This window comes from Octopus sinensis, linkage group LG18, assembly GCF_006345805.1.
Source record: "Octopus sinensis linkage group LG18, ASM634580v1, whole genome shotgun sequence".
NCBI classification, from domain to species: domain Eukaryota; kingdom Metazoa; phylum Mollusca; class Cephalopoda; order Octopoda; family Octopodidae; genus Octopus; species Octopus sinensis.
Genome location: NC_043014.1, coordinates 48,156,984 through 48,177,428, shown reverse-complemented (window position 1 = coordinate 48,177,428; position 20,445 = coordinate 48,156,984). Strand labels below are relative to the sequence as shown.

Here is a 20,445-nt window from a genome sequence, read left to right as displayed (position 1 = left end):
TGTCTGTCCCCGTATCGTCCCCTCTTTTTCTCAACCTTATGGTGAATAAAGAAATTCTCTCTCTCACACACACATGCATGCATGCATACATACATACACACACACATACATACATATATACATACATACACACATACATATATACATACATACACATACATACATACATAATATAATAGATAAATAAAATATATGCATATATACATACATATATGTACATATATACATCTACATGTATATATACATGCATACATATATATATATATATATATGAGTACAGGACACCACAAATAAACGTAGAACACAACGAGAGATGAGAACATAAAATCAAACAAGGAAACGTACTTTTTTTAAACAACGAAAAAACAGAGTACAGGACAAACAATACAAGGAAAATTCCCCTTCGTCAGCTGTCCCTGGTTCGACTCAAAGTGTGTTTCGAAGGTAAGGACCACACTTTGAGTCGAACCAGGGGCAGATGATGAAGAGGAATTTTCCTTGTATTGTTTGTCCTGTACTCTGTTTTTTCGTTGTTTAAAAAAGTCCGTTTCCTTGTTTTTTCCTTTTTCACTGCCAGGAATATTTCTATAGAAGACCCTTAGTTTATCCAACACCGTAAATCTCAACATGTGAACTCGCGTGGGATGTTTCTTTCTGTTTAGTAAATCTGAGGGTCATGTGTATATCTTTTACAAAGTAAACCTTTTCTTTGTCAAACAGATATATATTTTAAATATCAACAAGAATGATGAAGTCAGCGGCTAATTTTAATATTTTCACACCAAAAAAACTTTCAGTTTCGCTAACAACAATTAATGAAATTACATTTATTTACAATACATCATCTCTTTGATCGTCACTGGCTTTCTTCTTTTAATTAAATACCTTATTTAAAAAAAAATACTTGTAAGTAACTTTAATAAACTTGTTAATAATTGAATATAAACAGTTACATATATATATATATATATATATATATATATATATATATATATATACACACACACGCACATGCACGTGTACCTGTGTAATATTTACTCATTCGTCGTGTCATAGCAAATATAAACTCGTTAACCATTAAAGGTTCCAGTTACTAAACAATCTTAGACTTAGATATATTCAGGATCTGCCGATTAAATTACGAAATAATGTTTATAAATTTTGAACAGATTTAGAAGAACAGCGACAAATGCTTTGAGTGGTTGCATCTTTAACGGAGATATTTCTATTTAATTTCATAGGTAGCAAGTTGGCCTTAAAATGACCGAATCGACATCAAATAATAATAACTATGATGGAGAAGCGAGCCCGTTTGATACATCGAGGTATAAATCAAATGAACACGCAGAGGATTTTGGATATAATTTCTATCCAGACAGAGCGAGTGCCAGAAGGAAAACTTTCTGGGAAAAAATGTGGACTGAAGGTCGAGGAAAGAAATTTAAGTGTGAGGCTAATGTGACATGGTGTGTGGAAAATCGTGAGTGTTCATTATTTTCTACTCCTCTGATATTTCTGATGTTTCTTAAGTAATGTTTTGTGAAATGAAATTAAACTAAACGAAGAAGGAATGCGATGCCGGGTTGACCTTGTTCATTGACGAGACGCGATAGTGCAATGTTTTTAAGACCAAGCAGCACATACAGTTTGTCATTGTCTGTCAAAGACGTTAGGGACTTTAATAATGGGATTTTAAACTTTTAATGTTCAAGTCTCGTTATACCAAGTACTTTTACCTTTTGTTCTGCGACATATGTCTTACAAGGTCTGTAATGTCGTTTATTGTATTAAAAGAAAGCAAAGAATGGAAGATGGGGGGTGAAAGTTTTTTGAGAAATAAAGGTCTAATAATATTGGGTGACAAAATTCATCAGAGCGCTATTCCATGAACTGGATAAAAGTAATTCCTTTCACATTTACCCCTAATGCCCTTGGGAAAGGGCACTCAATCTAATTTCCTGTCCCTAAAGTTTTGTGCTTGGCTACCGATGTTGGAACTTAGTATTGATAAAATAACGATCTGTATACAAACGTTATTCTTTTATTGATTCCATTCATTCATTGGTTCAGTTGGCCATGCTGTAGCGGCGAAGAAAATAAACAAAATGTACTATAGGCGCAGGCGTGGCTGTGTGGTAAGTGACTTGCTTCCCAACTATATGGTTCCGGGTTCAGTCCCCATGAGTGCCATTTTGGGCAAGTGTCTTCTACTGTAGCTTCGAGCCGTCCAAACTGACAAACAAACGAGGAGGGTATAAGGTGGTTGTGAGATGTGCTAAAAATAACGGTTGAATATCCCTTAGATCACACACCAAAACCTTTTTATGTTTTGTTTTTGCATAATCGCATGAATTCCCGTCTGTAGAATACAATTTCGCAAAAATATTAAAAGGCGTGAGGGGTTAAATGGCGTGCTTAATGAAGAATTCCGTCATATATATATATATATATATATATATATATATATATTTAAGATGAGGGTGAGAAATTTGATATTAATTTAATTAACATCAATTTCACACAAGTGGTCTAGCATATAAAAATTTGAAGGTTCAGTAAAATTTTATTGTATACATATGAGAGGGATGACCACTATGTGGACGACCCTTATGCTAGAAGTTGATCCACTATGGTCTTACACTAAGAACTGTTCTCAAGAAAAATTTAGCAAACAACCAGAACATTATTGAGCAAGAAAAAAGAAAAGCATTAAAAATATGGATTATTTCACATACATGTTTCACTATTAACATATTACTTAATTTTACTTACGTAAATGTCTGTAGATCTTCGGTGTGACCGTCCACATAAATATAATATGCAGAACTATATACTAGGACGTCTGCACAAAGTCGAATCTGTATATAGTTCTACCTATTACACTTGTGGTTACTATTCAAATGTCTTCGTTTTGGACGCTAAATTACCAGTAAAAATGACATTGCAGAAAATAATTCACTGCAGTGGGTTTTGCCAGTTAGAGAATGTATTAATTTAAATTTAAAATGAGGGTGAGAAATTTGAAATTTCACAGAATGTATGCAAAACTTACTTTCTGCTTCTTCCTTTGTTTAGTACACCTTACATCTAGCTTCTCTTTTAGCTGCTTAATATTACTCTCTGCCACTCCCTTTCTAGTCTTTCCAAACCTGTCCATTAACCTTTATTACACTATGTACTGTATTATTCTACCATGATATTATTTTCCAACAGACTGAAAAGCAATTTTGTATAAAAATTCATTTGTTTTTTTCTTTCTTCTCTTTTAAATGTAGATCCTATGGTGAAATTACTTTTAAGAGCTTTGAAACGTCATGGTTGGTAAGATGAACATTATTACAGGCAATTTCATTTAATTAATATAACATAATTTATGATCACAAAGATCAAGGTCAAGTGTCTGCTGTCATCCCTGGACTTTAGTAAACAGTTCATTTTCATTAACCTACCCCAACCACATGTCCAATCTTTCGTGTCTGTAGGTCATTGTCTTGTGTCTGTTTTGTGATTTTTCTTAATTACTTTCAGTTTGTCACCTTTGCTTGTGTAGAGGGTATGTGAAAGTATATCCATATGTGTATGACAATATATATTTCTTTACTGCCCACAAGGGGCTAAACATAGAGGGGACAGACAAAGGGATTAGGTCGATTACAGTGCGAAACTGGTACTTTATTTATTGACCCCAAAAGGACGAAAGTACATCAGTCGAAATCCGTCTTTTGCTGGTGTCTCAAATTTAGATTAAATCAGTGTTTCTTAAAGGGGAGGCCTATGGGACGGTCGGACAAGTTGTTCTGAGAAAATTTGGTTTAAATGTTTGACAACTCAGCACCATCCATTGGACGGGGTGCATTGGCGATTTTTTTCCTCTGTCTTCCTTTCTCTGGATCTTTCCTTCTATGTTTCCGACGAAGAGCTCCGCTCGAAACGTTAAACCCTCCTTCTTCCCTTCCTTCCTGAGCACCCAATAATACTATATTTGTTCCACGTCCTTGTGTTGTTGTCTTTTCTCTTTATGTTTTCATGTTTGGATTAACTATATATATATATATATAGATAGATAGATCAATAAGTATCATGTTATTTTATTTAAATATAATTATTCTGTGAAATGAAAATGTTTCTTGTTGTATTTCCAGTCCTGTCAACCTAAGACGCCATATTGCTTGTGAACCTTGTGTTGGTTATGTAAATGGAGGATATGACCCACAACAAAATCAGGTGAATATCTTATCATTTCATAGTTTTACATTTGTGTATATATATGAATATATATATATATATACAAGGTGCTGCTCTGTGAAACCACATGGTTGCAAAGCAGGATTCTTGACCATACAGATAAGTTCAGGTTGGGCAAAGTTCAGAGAGCTCCTTCTCCTGCTGGCAACAAAGGGCCTCTCTCTCAGAGTGAAAGGCAGATTGTTTGATGCTTGTGTGCAAACAGCTATGCTGCAGGGCAGTGAAACATGGGCTATGATGGTCAAGGACATGTGTAGGCTTGAAAGGAATGAAGCCAGTATGCTTCGCTGGATGTGCAATGTCAGTGTGCATGTATGACAGAGTGTAAGTGTCTTGAGATAAAAGTTAGACATAAGAGGCATCAGATGTGATGTGCAAGAGAGATGACTACGCTGGTATGGCTATGGGATGTGTATGGATGAGGACAGCTGTGTAAAGAAGTGCCAATCTTTAACTGTGGAGGGAATCTGTGGTAGAGGTAGACCCAGGAAAACATGGGACGAAGTTTAGTTGAACAAATCGAACCCAGTACTTTTTGTTTGTTGTTTTAAACCCTTGTACTTAATCTATCAGTCTCTTCTGCTGAACCGCTAAGTTATGGAGGCCTAAACAAACCAATACTGGTAATCAAGCAATAGTGGGGGACAAACACACACACCACATATATGTATATATTATACAACAGGCTTCTTTCAGTTTCCTCCTACCAAATTCACTCACAAGGTTTTGGTCAGTTCAGGGCTATTGTAGAAGACATTTGCCCAAGGTGCCACGGAATGAAACTGAACCTTGAACCATGTTATTGGGAGACAGACTTCTTACCACACAACCACTCCTGTGTCTATTTTCTTTATTGTCACTAGAAAACATTAGCAGCCAAAGCTCCCTCATACTGCATACTCTGACCTTCATAAAAAGGGAAAGACACATTGATTGATGTAGTTCAAGCTTTACTGTCTGAATAAAAGATGGGGTGGTAATGGCTGGAACGTCGTTGATTATAGGTCAGTCAACAGAGCAGCTTAATCCAGGACTTGCAACAGCTAAAATGACGCTACTCTCAGAGTTACGTCCCTTGAACCACAGTTATTAATAATTTTCTGACTTTGGCACAAGGCCAGCAATTTGACGTGTCGGGAGTTGGTTGCATTGACCCCGGCGCTCAGTTGGTGTTCATTTGATCGATCCCAAAAAGGACGAAAGTTCAAGTCAACTTTGATAGCATTGGAACGCAGAATATGCCATTAAGCATTTTGTCCAGTGTAGTTACAATTCTACCAGTCACCACCTTGATAATAATAATAATAATAATAATAATAGTAATATTAATAATAATAATAATAATAATAGTAATATTAATAATAGTAATAGTAATAATAATATTAATAATAATAATAATAATAATGGTAATAATAATAATAATGGTAATATTAATAATAATAGTAATAATAATAATGATAGTAATAATAATAATAATAATATATTTCTTTACTTCCCACAAGGGGCTAAACATAGAGGGGACAAACAAGGACCAGACATAGGGATTAAGTCGATTACATCAACCCCAGTTGGAAACTGGTACTTTATTTATCGACCCCAAAAGGATGAAAGGCAAAGTCGACCTTGGCGTAATTTGAACTCAGAACGTAACGACAGACGAAATACGGCTACGCATTTCGCCTGGCGTGCAATAATAATAATAATAATACTAATAATAATAATAATAATACAGGAATAGGATAAAGAGGAGCAAGATGAGCTGCTGAAGTTAACTTCCTGCTGTATTATTATTATGACTTTGTTTGGGTTAAAGGACTTAATAATAACTTACTCTAATAATTTTGAGGTAAAATATGAATCCCATAAAAGGTGCAACACCTGAAAAATCATAACTTAGACAAAGTTGGGTGTCAGGTAATAATGTACATACAACTTTTTACAAGACTACTCCCATCATTATCATCATCATCATCATCATCATTTAACGTCTGCTTTCCATGCTAACATGGGTTGGACGATTTTGACTGAGGGCTAGCAAACCAGATGGCTGCACCAGGCTCCTATCTTGATTTGGCAGAGTTTCTACAGCTGGATGCCCTTCCTCACGCCAAAAAAATTGCCTCCCCGGCGGGGAATCGAGCCCCGGTCTCCCGTGTGACAGGCGGGGATACTTACCACTATACAACCGAGGAATATAGAGTTTAAATTTTATGCTATTTGGTATTAATGTTTTTAATATGAAAACTCCGAGATTTTAGTGTTTGACAATGTACTAAGTTGTTTGTTTAAGAAAATATTCATTTGTGATGTTAGAACCAACAGCATTGATCGATTCAATTCCACCCTAGAATATTAGGAACCACTTTAGCATGTGGTCTACCTGGCTATTTAAACTTTAGCATGCAGTCTAACTCTAACCCTAACTTTAGCCCTTGTCCTAAATTCTAACCTTAAACATTATCCTAACACTAACCCTAACCTGAATCATGAAATTTAGCATAGCCTGTGGATTGTAGTAGACTGCATGCTAAAATCATCATCATCATCATCATTTAGCATCCGCTTTCCATGCTAGCATGGGTTGGATGGTTCAACTGGGGTCTGGGAAGCCAGAAGGCTGCACCAGGCTCCAGTCTGATCTGGCAGTGTTTCTACAGCTGGATGCCCTTCCTAACACCAACCACTCCGTGAGTGTAGTGGGTGCTTTTTGTGTACCATCAGCACAGGTGCCAGACGGGGCTGGCAAACGGCCACGGTCGGATGGTGCTTTTTACGTACCACTGGCACGGGGGCCAGGTGAGGCTGGCAACGGCCACGATCGGATGGTGCTTTTTACGTGCCACCGGCACAGACGTGCCTATAAACCATGTTGTGTGTGCATTTGTACTTACTTGTGGCGACATTCACCCTGGGCGGGTTGAGTTGGCTTCTTCTACCACCCTTGAGGCATCGTGAACCATGGCAGCCCACGCACGACGGTCCTGCGCCAGTTGACTGGAGATAGCGAGCCAGTCGCGTTTCCATCGGCGCAGGCCAACCACCTGCAGTCCCGTGAGCGTTTGTGTATTCTTTTGGTTGGGGTGTTTTTGTCTGTTTTCCCATGCTATCATCAGTTAGACAGACATGTCATTTAAGCATTTCGCCCAGCATGCTAACGATTCTGCCAGCTTGCCGCCTGTCCACTTGTCATACCTTACTATCTACCATACCTATCTAGTTACCAGCCCACCTCTTTATCTTACCTGTCCACACACTCCTCCCTACTTTCTCCCAAACCTACCAGTTGCCATTCCTGTTGTTTCTTGGATCTCTTATTTCACATGTTTTTGACAGCTTAAACTGAATGGATGGTTTCTTGACAGAAGTGACAACATTGATCATAGCTTGTGGCTTTCATAGAACTACAAAAGTAAACAAACCTACACATACACACCTACATATAGATATATCATATATGACAGGTTACTTTCAGTTTCTTTGTGTATGCATATATATGTGTGTGGATGTATCTATGTCTACGTGCATATGCCTCTGTATGTATATACTCTCTTTACTCTTTTACTTGTTTCAGTCATTGACTGCGGCCATGCTGGAGCAGCGCCTTTAATCGAGCAACTCGACCCCGGGACTTATTCTTTTGTAAGCCCAGTACTTATTCTATCGGTCTCTTTTGCCGAACTGCTAAGTAACGGGGACATAAACACACCAGCATCGGTTGTCAAGTAATGCTAGGGGGACAAACACAGACACACAAACACACACACGCATATATATATATATATACAACGGACTTCTTTCAATTTCCGTCTACCAAATACACTCACAAGGCTTGTTTATGTTTGTGCGTCTATATATAATTAAGTGTACAACAGAGCTGAATAGTAAGAAGGTTCATTTCTCAATTAGGGAGTCATAGGTTCAATTCCACTGCAATGACTCTTGGGGTTCACCTTAGCTTGGCTTGACCCAACCATAACTGCTAACTTAAAAACACACTACATACTTACCTACTGAATTACCTGTCTGTCGACTTATCATACCTTACTATCTACCATACCTATCTAGTTACCTGCCCACTTCTCTATCTTACCTATTTCTTTACTATCCACAAGGGTCTAAACACAGAGAGGGCAAACGGATTAAGTCGATTAGATCGACCCCAGTGCGTAACTGGTACTTAATTTATCGACCCCCCGAAAGGATGAGAGGCAAAGTCGACCTTGGTGGATTTTGAACTCAGAACGTAAAGACAGACGAAATACAGCTAAGCATTTCGTCCAGCATGCTAACAATTCTGCCAGCTTGCCGCCTGTCAACTTGTCATACCTTACTATCTGCCATACCCATCTAGTTACCTGCCCACCTCTCTATCTTACCTGTCCACACACTCCTCCCTACTTTCTCCCAAACCTACCCCCTGATCAACCAACCTATCTACCATCAGTCAATAGTACATAGTTAACCCAGTTAGATTTGCCCTCAACATTTCTGTCCATATCAACATAAATACACAAACACAATGTTGAAATACCAAGCCTCTTCTCCAGAAATCGACCTTTAAACAGATGCATATTAATCACAGTTTAAAGTTAAAGCTGGTTGGTAAATGATGTCATATTGAAACAGAGTACAATAATCACTTTGTTTTTGTACTACAATACTGACGTCTGAAACATCATTTCACATCACGACTGACTCCTGTGCAGGTGGCACGTAAAAAACACCATTTTCGGATGTGGCTGTTGCCAGTACCACCAGACTAGCCCTCGTGCCAGTGGCACTTTAAAAGCACCCACTACACTCTCGGAGTGGTTGGCGTTAGGAAGGGCATCAAGTTGTAGAAACTCTGCCAGATCAAGATTGGAGCCTGGTGCAGCCATCTGGTTCGCCAGTCCTCAGTCATATCGTCCAACCCATGCTAGCATGGAAAGCAGACGTTAAACAATGATGATTTATAAATACATGAGTTCATAGTTGCAGTCATTTTTCTGTAGATAGAAAGTTTGCTTCCCAACCACATGGTTCCAGGATCAATCCCATTGTGGTACCTTGGGGAAGTGTTTTGTGTTATAGTTCCAGATTAACAAAAGCCTTGTGTGTGGATTTGGTAGGCAGAAGCTCAAAGGAGTCATCTGTGGCACATAAAAACCACCAACCGATCTTGGCTGTTGCCAGCCTACCCTGGCACCTGTACTGGTGGCACTTAAAAAGCATCCACTACACTCATGGAGTGGTTGGCGTTAGGAAGGGCATCCAGCCGTAGAAACACTGCCAGATCAGACTGGAGCCTGGTGCAGCCTCCTGGCTTCCCAGACCCCGGTCGAACCGTCCAACCCATGCTAGCATGGAAAATGGATGTTAAACAAGACGACGACGAGTTTCTACAGCCGGATGCCCTTCTTGTTGCCGACCCTCACCTGTTTCCAAACAAAGTAATATTTCCCCATGGTCAGACATGTTTTCACAGAAGATTGGAAATAGATGAAACTCCTTGTATGACAGTGTAGCTTCATCATCATCATTTAGCATCCGCTCTCCATGATGGCATAGGTTAGATGGTTTGACTGGAGCTGATGAACTGTAGGGCTGCATCAGGTTCCTGCCTGATTTGGCATGGTTTCTACAGCTGGATGCCCTTCCTAATGCCAACCACTCCAGGAGTGTAATGGGTACTTTTACATCCCACCAGCACGGGTGCCATTTACATAACGCTGGCAACAACCATGACTACAATTCACAGGTGTGTACCATTTATGACCACCACTACAATTCATGGGTGCCATTTGCATCGCACCACCAACAGCTATGACTACGATTCATGGGTGCCATTTGAGTGGCACTGGCAACAACCATGACTCATGGTGCCATTTACATGGCACTGCCAACAACCACAATTAGCTTCTTTATAATTGTCAAGATAAGGAGACACAGATCATTTTTATCATCATCATCATCATCATCATTTAGTGTTTATTTTCCATACTGCCAATGGTTGGATAGTTTGACATGAGCCACAGGGCTGCTTCATGCTCCACATCAGCTTTGGCAATGGTTTTTACAGCTGGATGCCCTTCACAGTGGGTACTGGGTGCTTTTTTTGTGCCACTGACACTAATTCACATATACACACAGACTTACAATGTCCTGTGTTCACAGCTGCTTCTGTGTGACTTGTCATTCACACAGAAGCAGGCTTTCAATCAATGTTGTTCTAGTTTATTTAGTAGTTTTATATATTTTTGTTTGATTGCAATCCACACTACTGTGAAACCATATATATACACATATACATAAAGACAGACAAAATACCTATTTCTTTACTACCCACAAGTGGCTAAACACAGAGAGGACAGACAAACGGATTAATATTCTGAATACAGTAAAAATGAGGGAGATAGAAAATAAAAGAAAACAAATAATTTAAATAAAGAACCAGTTTTATTAACCTAATAACATTCAGGTATTGTAATTGCAGTAAAATAAAATATAATATTGTACTTTAAGAAGCAACAATCCATTTTGGATAGTTGCGACTTTCATTAAATAGCAATTAACACACATTATTACAAATTCTCTTTATTCTAATTAACAACATGTTCTATTTCCAATACAAAATATATACATTACTTAATAATACTTTAATATGCTTCACTGCTTAATTTTTTACACACTAAACTGAATATAGTTGCAGGAGTGGCTGTGTGGTAAGTAGCTTACTTACCAACCACATGGTTCCGGGTTCTGTCCCACTGCGTGACACCTTGGGCAAGTGTCTTCTACTATAGTCTCGAGCCAACCAAAGCCTTGTGAGTGGATTTGGTAGACGGAAACTGAAAGAAGCCCATCAAATATTATGTGTGTGTGTATCTTTATGTGTCTGTATTTGTACCCTCAACATTGGCAAGTATCTTCTACTCTAGCCTCAGGCTGATCCAAGCCTTGTGAGTGGATTTGGTAGATGGAAACTGGAAAAAGTCCGTTGTGTATATATATGTATCTGTGTTTGTCCCCCTCTCCCAGTATTGCTTGGCAACTGGTGTTTGTGTGTTTATGATGCTGTAACTTAGCAGTTTGGCAAAAGGAACTGATAAAATAAGTACTTGGCTTTAAAAAAAAAGTCCTCCTGAGGTCAATTTGTTTGACTAAAACCCTTCAAAATGGTGCTAGCGGTTAACTGGCGTTTGTGCCAGTGGCACGTAAAAAGCACCATTCGAGCGTGATTGTTACCAGCACCGCCTTACTGGCACTTGTGTCAGTGGACAGGTGGCACATAAAAAAAACATGATTTTTTCGTGGCCGTTGCCAGTACCGCTAGACTGGCCCTAATGCCGGTGACATGTAAAAGCACCCACTACATTCTCGGAGTGGTTGGCGTTAGGAAGGGCATCCAGCTGTAGAAACTCTGCCAGATCAAGATTGGAGCCTGGTGCAGCCATCTGGTTCGCCAGTCCTCAGTCAAATCGTCCAACCCATGCTAGCATGGAAAGCGTACGTTAAACAATGATGATAATGTTTTGGAACCAACGGTTCCAGAAATTCTATTTTGTACCTGTATGAATGCAACACGTAAGTAACTGATCCCTGCTGGTACCTGGCAGCTGTTGGTAAAACCACCATTCAGAGCCAGTGAACCAGTACTTGCATGGGAAGTATTGTTTTTATTTATTTAAAAAAAAATTTGGTGGGTACCAGATGCTTCAGAGCTCCTACAGAGTATCTGATAAGAGGTAGTTTATTGTAGTACCCTGATCCCAATCTGTTTCTTTATAAGGGGCTAAACATAAGAGGGGACAGACTAGGACAGACAAATGGATTAAGTTGATTACATCGACCCCGGTGCGTAACTGGTACTTAATTTATTGACCCAGAAAGGATGAAAGGCAAAGTTGACCTCGGCAGAATTTGAACTCAGAATGTAGCGGCAAACGAAATATGGCTATGCATTTCGCCCGGCGTGCTAACGGTTCTACCAGCTCGCCACCCTAATCAACCAACACAACTAGATGAATCTAATCAAATAAAAACGATATTTCTTTTCAGGTGGTGGTATGTCAAAATACAGCCAAGAAACGGTGGTTGTGTTGCAATGTGCTTGCACATGAGTTTATTCATGCTTTTGATTATTGCCGAGCTAAAGTAGACTTCATGAACATCCATCATTTAGCATGTACTGAGGTAAGGACAAAGTGGTGGCTTTTTCTTCTTTCTTTCTTCAATTTTGTTTTCATTTCTTGCCAAGCATCTTCTTAGGACAGAGAAACTCACTGTATACATTGATAGGCCATGAAAATAAATACACCAGATTGTTCATTTACAAAATTATATAAAGTTATGTAAAAAAAAATATTTACGTAGAATGTTATGCTCTTCTCAATATGTATGATATACCAGTTAAAACAATGTTTTGCACTTCTTGCAAGGATGGTAAGCCAGGGATATTTCTCAAATAATTTTCGGTTCCTTTCTTGATCATTCCTAATGCTCCTGCAATCACTGGTATTGTAACTGCGGCGAACAGGCAGAAACGTTAGCGCGCCGGGCGAAATGCTTAGCGGTATTTCGTCTGTCGTTACGTTGTGAGTTCAAATTCCGCCGAGGTCGACTTTGCCTTTCATCCTTTCGGGGTCGATAAATTAAGTACCAGTTATGCACTGGGGTCGATGTAATCGACTTAATACCTATGTCTGTCCTATTTTGTCCCCTCTGTGTTTAGCCCCTTGTGGGTAATAAAGAAATAGGTATTGTAACTGCCTTCACATGTTACATTTCTTCAATTACAATGAGCAAATCTTTATATTTCTGAACTTGTCAAATTCTTTTATTGAACTATTATTTTCACAAGGGATATTCAAGTCAATCAATAAACAGACTTTATTAATCTGGTTTTTTACAACAATATCCAGTACTTAATTTATCGACCCTGAAAGGATGAAAGACAGAAGTTGACCTTTGTGGAATTTGAACTCAGAATACAAAGATGGATGGAATGCTGCTAAGCATTTTGTCTGGCATGCTAACAATTCTACTAGCTTGCCACCTTAATATTAGGTTGTCCCTAAAGTTCATAAACACTTGCGAAAATTGAATTTTTACTCGCCAAGTACTAACAAAAACAACAAAAATTATTCCTCAAAATAAAGACCATTATTTTCCAAGACTTTCTACGAACTTTTGGGACAACCTTATACTACTATTACTAATAATAATAATCCTTTCTATGAAATTTTGGGGGAGGGGCTAGTCGATTATATTGACCCCAGTACATAACTGGTACTTACTTAATTGACTCCGAAAGGATGAAAGGCAAAGTCAACCTCGGCAGAATTTGAACTCAAAACGTCGCGATGGGTGAAGTACTGCTAAGCATTTCGCCCAACATGCAAAAATTTCAGCCAGTTTGCTGCCTTAATAGTTATAATAGTCCCACTGCGTGGCATCTTGGGCAAGTGTCTTCTGCTATCGCCCCGGGCCGACCAATGCCTTGTGAGTGGATTTGGTAGACGGAAACTGAAAGAAGCCTGTCGTATATATGTATATATATATGTATGTGTGTGTGTGTGTGTGTTTATCCCCCTAGCATTGCTTGACAACCGATGCTGGTGTGTTTACGTCCCCGTCACTTAGCGGTTCGGCAAAAAGAGACCGATAGAATAAGTACTGGGCTTACAAAGAATAAGTCCCGGGGTCGATTTGCTCGACTAAAGGCGGTGCTCCAGCATGGCCGCAGTCAAAATGACTGAAACAAGTAAAAGAGTAAAAAGAGTAACATGCAAAAATTTCAGCCAGTTTGCCGCCTTAATAGTTATAATAATAATAATGATATTACACTAACCAGATGCTTGCTCTGTATTGCTAAATTAGACAGCGTGACTGAAACAAAATATTCAAAATGTTATTCTCTCTAAGTTGTTAACTAAAGCAACCTTTTGCAGCTTTGAAATAATGAAACTACAGGATGACTGATTAAATATTTGACTGTTGTTTCATCTAAAGTTACATTCTTACACCCTGGTCTCTCCCCACTCACCCATATATTGTAAGGTCACCATATCCTAACAGCTGTTGCTTATAATAACTCACTTCAGAAATATTTAGTATCTGCTGCCATCATGTTATTTTCATGTCTGATTAATAGGGAACAAATAGATTTATATCATCATCATCATCATCGTCGTCCTTCAATGCAGCGTTTCTCAAATGGGGTTCCCCAGAACTCTATGGTTCTGCAAAAGGTTCCTAGGGGTTCTGCAAGAAAGAGAGAAAGACATGCACAACATATTATTGGATATTGTAATATTGTAATATAGACATAATCCTATCTAACCTATCATGTTTTCAAAAAAATACAATAACCACATATATGTATATATGTGTATATATATATATATCATCATCATCATTGTTTAACGTCCGTTTTCCATGCTAGCATTGGTTGGATGGTTCGACCGGGGTCTGGGAAGCCAGAAGGCTGCGACAGGCTCCAGTCTGATATGGCTGAGTTTCTACAGCTGGATGCTCTTCCTAACGCCAACAACTCCGTGAGTCTCGTGGGTGCTTTTTGCGTGCCACCGGCACGGGCCAGAGGAGCCTGGAAATCATCCACGATCGCCACCTCCACTGGCGGCCCCTGTGTCGATATATATATATATATATATAAATATTTGATATTTTCCATGTGAACTATGATGAAAATATATGAGGATGATATGGTATATAATTTTTTTTTGTGCAGGGGTTCCTTGAGACATGTAATTTATCTTAAGGGTTACACAAGGGTTGTGAAACACTGCTTTAATGTCTATCTTCCATGCTCGCATGTATTGGATGGTTTGACAGGACCTGACAAGTCAGAGGTCTGCATTGGGCTCCAGTGTCAATTCCAGCATCATTTCTGCAACAGGATGCCCTTCCTAATGCCAACCCCTTTACAGAGTGTACTGGGTGCTTTTTCGTGGCACCAGCACTAGTGAGGTTACCGACTAACTTGCTTAACAGAAAGCCTCTTTGACTAAGTGTGGTTACAGTAGAGAATGAGGTGGCTTTATACCAGATACTGGGAAGCTAAAATCTTTCAGAGAGAAGGAATGGGTGTTTTGCTGTAGAGGATATACAGGGCCACCCCACATTCTATAAGGCTGGGGGAAGGAAGACTATTTCTTCGTATTATTTAATGTATAAACCAAAATATATTTTCTAATATAGGCTCATGACCACAGATGCATTATGAAGTAATGAATGAGTATTGCGGACTAGTGAATGACAAAATGAAATCACGAGGGTATAGTGAGTGAGTTTTAGGGAGTACTACATGATAAAATGAATCTCAATGAGTTGAGGAAACTGTCACAGGAATTCTTGATGAATGATTGATAGGCAATAAGAGACTTCTGAAGCAACTGATGCCAGCATGAACTGGGTTGTGGCTGTTGTTGTCTTACTGTTTCTTCTATCTCCTGTCGTCTTCATGTTGTTATCTTCTACTGTTCTGCCTTTTTCCTGTTGCTCTCTCTCTGTGATCTGACAACGGTAACCAAGGAAAAGATAGACAAAAGAGAAACATTGAGACAACGTAGCATTCTTCTTGGTGCAGCCCAAAACAGCTTGGATAAATGATTAACATGGCGGTAGTGGTGGCAGTGGCAATAGTGATGACAGTGGTGTTAGAAGTTTAAGGAGCAGCGCAGTTTGTGGAGATCACGATGGTGATGGTAGTGGTGGTGATGTTGACGGTGGTGGTGGTGATGACGACGATGGTGATGATGACGGTGGTGGTGGTGATGACGATGATGGTGATGATGACGGTGGTGGTGGTGATGACGATGATGGTGATGATGACGGTGGTGGTGATGATGACGGTGGTGGTGGTGATGACGATGATGGTGATGATGACGGTGGTGGTGGTGATGGTGATGATGACGGTTGTGGTGGTGATGACGACGGTGGTGGTGGTGATGACGACAATGGTGATGATGACGGTGGTGGTGGTGATGACGATGATGGTGATGATGACGGTTGTGGTGGTGATGACGACGGTGGTGGTGGTGATGACGACGATGGTGATGACTGGTGGTGGTGGTGATAACGACGATGGTGATGATGACGGTGGTGGTGGTGATGATGACGGTGGTGGTGGTGATGACGATGATGGTGATGATGACGGTGGTGGTGGTGATGACGATGATGGTGATGATGACGGTTGTGGTGGTGGTGACGACGATGGTGATGATGACGGTGGTGGTGGTGATGACGATGATGGTGATGATGACGGTGGTGGTGATGATGACGGTGGTGGTGGTGATGACGATGGTGGTGGTGGTGACGACGACAATGGTGATGATGACGGTGGTGGTGGTGATGATGATGACGGTGGTGGTGGTGGTGATGATGATAGTGGTGGTGGTGGTGCAAATAGTATTGATGCCAGTTGTGGTGGCAACAACACTAATGATGATTGTGATGGAGAGGTGATGCTGATGATGACAGTGATGGTGGAGATGATGATGATGCTGATGATGACAATGACGACAACGTTGAAGATAAAGAGACACGATGTTCAACAAAGAACCGAGGAGGAGATGATTCTATTTTCGTCCCTTCGCTTAGTTTCTGTCTTCCATTACAATTCCATTCACAACGACTGTTACACAGAAATGTAAAAGCAACTTCTTTCTCTCTTTTCTTTGTGTCTTGTATTAAATCTAATCTCTTTGTATTTTTCTTTTTCCCCCCCTTTTTCCTTAGATTCGTGCTGCCAACTTCATGCATTGTTCCTTTATGGCTGCCATGTCTGCTGGAAGTGCTTCACCATTTAACATCAAACAAAAACATGCGGTCAGTTGGCTGTTGGATTTTAATTCTTCTTTCTTTATTTTTTTCTGATTTGAATTAACCCTTTCATTACCAACCCTGCTGAAACTGGCTCTGGCTTTATAGTACAAATGTCTTGTTTTCATGAGTTTTGAGTTAAAATCTTCCACCAAACCTTAATCACAATTTATGTTCCTAACACTAGCTGAATGATAACTAAGCTATTTTACTAAATTCTTTGTTATATTTAAAGTAATTGAAAGGAACACAGAGCATCTCAGCAGAAATATGGTAACAAGAGGGTTAAAATATATAACAGAAACAATTCTTAAACTTTTTGATACCAACCCGGCTGAAACCGACTCTAGCTCTGAGTACAAATGTCTTATTTTCATAAGTTTTGAATTAAAATCTTCCACCAAACCTTAGTCACAATTTATGTTCCTAACACTAGCTGAATGATAACCAAGTTATTTTACTGAATTCTTTGTTACATTTAAAGTAATTGAAAGAAACACAGAGCATCTCAAAATAAATACAGTAACGAAAGGGTTAAAAGACAAGGGGAAAAAACCCATTTTGATTTAAAATTTAATTAAATCTCAAAGGGGATTTTTCTGCAACTATATTCCTAGTGAACTACACTCTCTTTTGCTCTTTTACTTGTTTCGGTCATTTGACTGTGGCCATGCTGGAGCACCACCTGTAGTCGAGCAAATCGACCCCAGGACTTATTCTTTGTAAGCCTAGTACTTATTCTATCGGTCTCTTTTGCCGAACCGCTAAGTTACGACGACGTAAACATTCCAACATCGGTTGCCAAGCGATGTTGGGGGGGACAAACACAGACACACAAACATATACACACACATATATATATATATACATATATACGACGGGCTTCTTTCAGTTTCCGTCTACCAAATCCACTCACAAGGCTTTGGTCAGCCCGAGACTATAGTAGAAGACACTTGCCCAAGGTGCCATGCAGTGGGACTGAACCCGGAACCATGTGGTTTGTAAGCAAGCTACTTACCACACAGCCACTCCTACGCCTACTTGTTATGTTTCAATTCATTTTGAGAGATTTAGAAAAATAATTAACTTTGTCATTAATTAATTAATATGGTGTTTGGAACAAAACTTAAAATATTTTTACATAAAATTATGGTTGAAGGTTATTAGTTTAAATAAGGGCATTTTTAAACAAGGGAGATGGTTTTATCCTAAACCCAGAGCCGATCCCACTCAGTTTGGTGACATGGGGTTATGTGAAGTTTACATGTTTCAGTCTGTATATTTATAGGCAGTGCCAAGTTACGTTCTTAGGTGGACTTAGCCATTCACTAAATGAAGATTGGTTAGATAAATACCAAATTCCTGGGGGTGGAGATCAAACAACTAAAAATCCTTGAAGGTGATGCTCCAGCTGGGCTATTGCTTTCATTGTGTCAACTGGAAATTATTTGTAATTGCTAACAATTATTGTAATAATTAAAGGGTACTAATTATAATTAGTACATTTTTATTTCATCTTGAGTTCAAATCCTGCTGAGGTCAACTTTGCCTTCCAAGGTCTAAAAAGCACCAACTTAGAGTGGGGAATTGGCAGAAGCAGCAGAGTGTAGAAGATACCTTGTGGTATTTGGAGTTTAAATCCCGCCATGACTCTCTTGTAAGGTAGACTTAATGTGTCACTAAGTTTAACATCATCATCCGGTCCTGGGGTACCTTTAGTGGACTGTACCCTACTGCAAGCATCTAAACCAGGACCTCAGTTTGAGTCCTCCTCCCTCTCTCCTTTCTTTCTCTCTCCCTTCCAAAAAAAAGCCTCATAATACAGGTGGAGGCGCGGCTGAGTGGTAAGAAGCTTGCTTCCCAACCACTTGGGTCTGGGTTCAGTCCCACTGCATGGCACCTTGGGCAAGTATCTTCTTATTTCTTTATTGCCCACAAGGGGCTAAACACAGAAGGACAGACAAACGGATTAAGTCGATTACATCGACCCCAGTGCGTAACTGGTACTTAATTTATCGACCCTGAAAGGATAAAAGGCAAAGTCGACCTCGGCGGAATTTGAACTCCGAACATAATGGCAGACGAAACACCACTAAACATTTTGCCCGGCATGCTAACGATTCTGCCAGCTTGCCGCCTTATACCTTGGGCAAGTAGCTTCTGCTACGGCCTTGGGCCAACCAAAGCCTTGTGAGTAGATTTAGTGGATGGGAGCTGAAAGAAGCTTGTTGTGTATATATTTGTGGATATATGTGTGTGTATCTTTATGTCTGTGTTTGTCCACCACCACAGCTTCACAACCAGTATTGGTGTGTTTACCTCCCTGTAACTGAGTGGTTCAGCAAAGGAGACCAATAGAATGAGTGCCGTGCTTAGGAAAAAAAACCCAAAATAAGTACTGGGAGCAGTTCATTCGTCTAAAAATTTTTGTAGGCAGTGCTCCAGCATGGTCACTGTCTGGTTGTAGCCGGTAAAAGATAAAAGATAATATTCTTTACACTTGTGGTTATTTTAACCCTTTAGTATTTAAACTGGCCATATCCGGCCAAAATATTTAATCTGTTTTATGTTCAAACTGACCAGATCCAGGCCCTCACACCTACCCTACAATGTTATTCTACATTAGGTAATTACACCATCAAGATCTTAAAGATATGAGATAATGCACGATTAATTCAAATCAATGTGAATCAATAAGCTTTATGTTTGATAGAATAATCTGAACACTAAAGGGTTAAACGTGGCTTTTCTACATTCTACAATTTCTCTATTATTACAGGATTGTGTGAAACAGCAAGCTGTGAAATCCATTGTTATTGTTCGGAATATATCGAATGAAGCAGCTCTAGAAATTGTGAATGAAGTCTTTGATAAATGCTACAACGATTTGGAACCGGTTGGCAGAATACCAAGGAAAGCTTCAAGGGATAATTATCGGGCACTTTTGGAAGGACAGTTATATGGCTATTCGGAATAACAATCAGAAAGAATTATTATTATTATTATTATTATTATTATTATTATTATTAAAAATGAACATTGTGTTGAAATATTTTTATTATTATTTACTCTTTTACTCTTTTACTTGTTTCAGTCATTTGACTGCGGCCATGCTGGACCACCGCCTTTTAGTCGAGCAACTCGACCCCAGGACTTATTCTTTGTAAGCCCAGTACTTATTCTATCGGTCTCTTTTGCCGAACCGCTAAGTGACGGGGACGTAAACACACCAGCATCGGTTGTCAAGCAATGCTAGAGGGACAAACACAGACACACAAACATATATATATACAACAGGCTTCTTTCAGTTTCCGTCTACCAAATCCACTCGCAAAGCTTTGGTCAGCCCGAGGCTATAGCAGAAGACACTTGCCC

At 39.4% G+C, this 20,445-nt stretch overlaps 1 protein-coding gene across 3 annotated transcripts; it reads left to right on the top strand.

Moving 5' to 3' along the window:
• The first annotated feature begins 645 nt into the window (after positions 1 to 645).
• On the top strand, positions 646 to 20,120 carry LOC115221671 (mitochondrial inner membrane protease ATP23 homolog). Of its 3 annotated transcripts, none has more exons than XM_029791873.2 (7): positions 646 to 906; positions 1,242 to 1,480; positions 3,276 to 3,321; positions 4,143 to 4,224; positions 12,286 to 12,420; positions 16,987 to 17,076; positions 19,850 to 20,120. In XM_029791873.2, exons 2-7 carry the CDS (start codon positions 1,261 to 1,263, stop codon positions 20,045 to 20,047), a joined length of 771 nt encoding a protein of 256 aa, XP_029647733.1. In that variant the 5' UTR covers positions 646 to 906; positions 1,242 to 1,260; the 3' UTR covers positions 20,048 to 20,120. The 3 variants fall into 3 exon arrangements, with proteins under 3 accessions (XP_029647733.1, XP_036366902.1, XP_036366901.1); XM_036511009.1 differs by having other exon boundaries at positions 679 to 696; XM_036511008.1 differs by lacking the exon at positions 646 to 906 and having other exon boundaries at positions 1,005 to 1,480.
• The last annotated feature ends 325 nt before the right edge of the window (positions 20,121 to 20,445 follow it).

Bases quoted from the DNA above. Each gene is read 5' to 3' on its own strand.
- LOC115221671 (XM_029791873.2), top strand. From the start codon at position 1,261: ATGACCGAATCGACATCAAATAATAATAACTATGATGGAGAAGCGAGC. The intron at 1,481-3,275 runs GTGAGTGTTCAT...TTTTAAATGTAG, and splicing joins GACATGGTGTGTGGAAAATC to ATCCTATGGTGAAATTACTT. The intron at 4,225-12,285 runs GTGAATATCTTA...ATTTCTTTTCAG, and splicing joins ATGACCCACAACAAAATCAG to GTGGTGGTATGTCAAAATAC.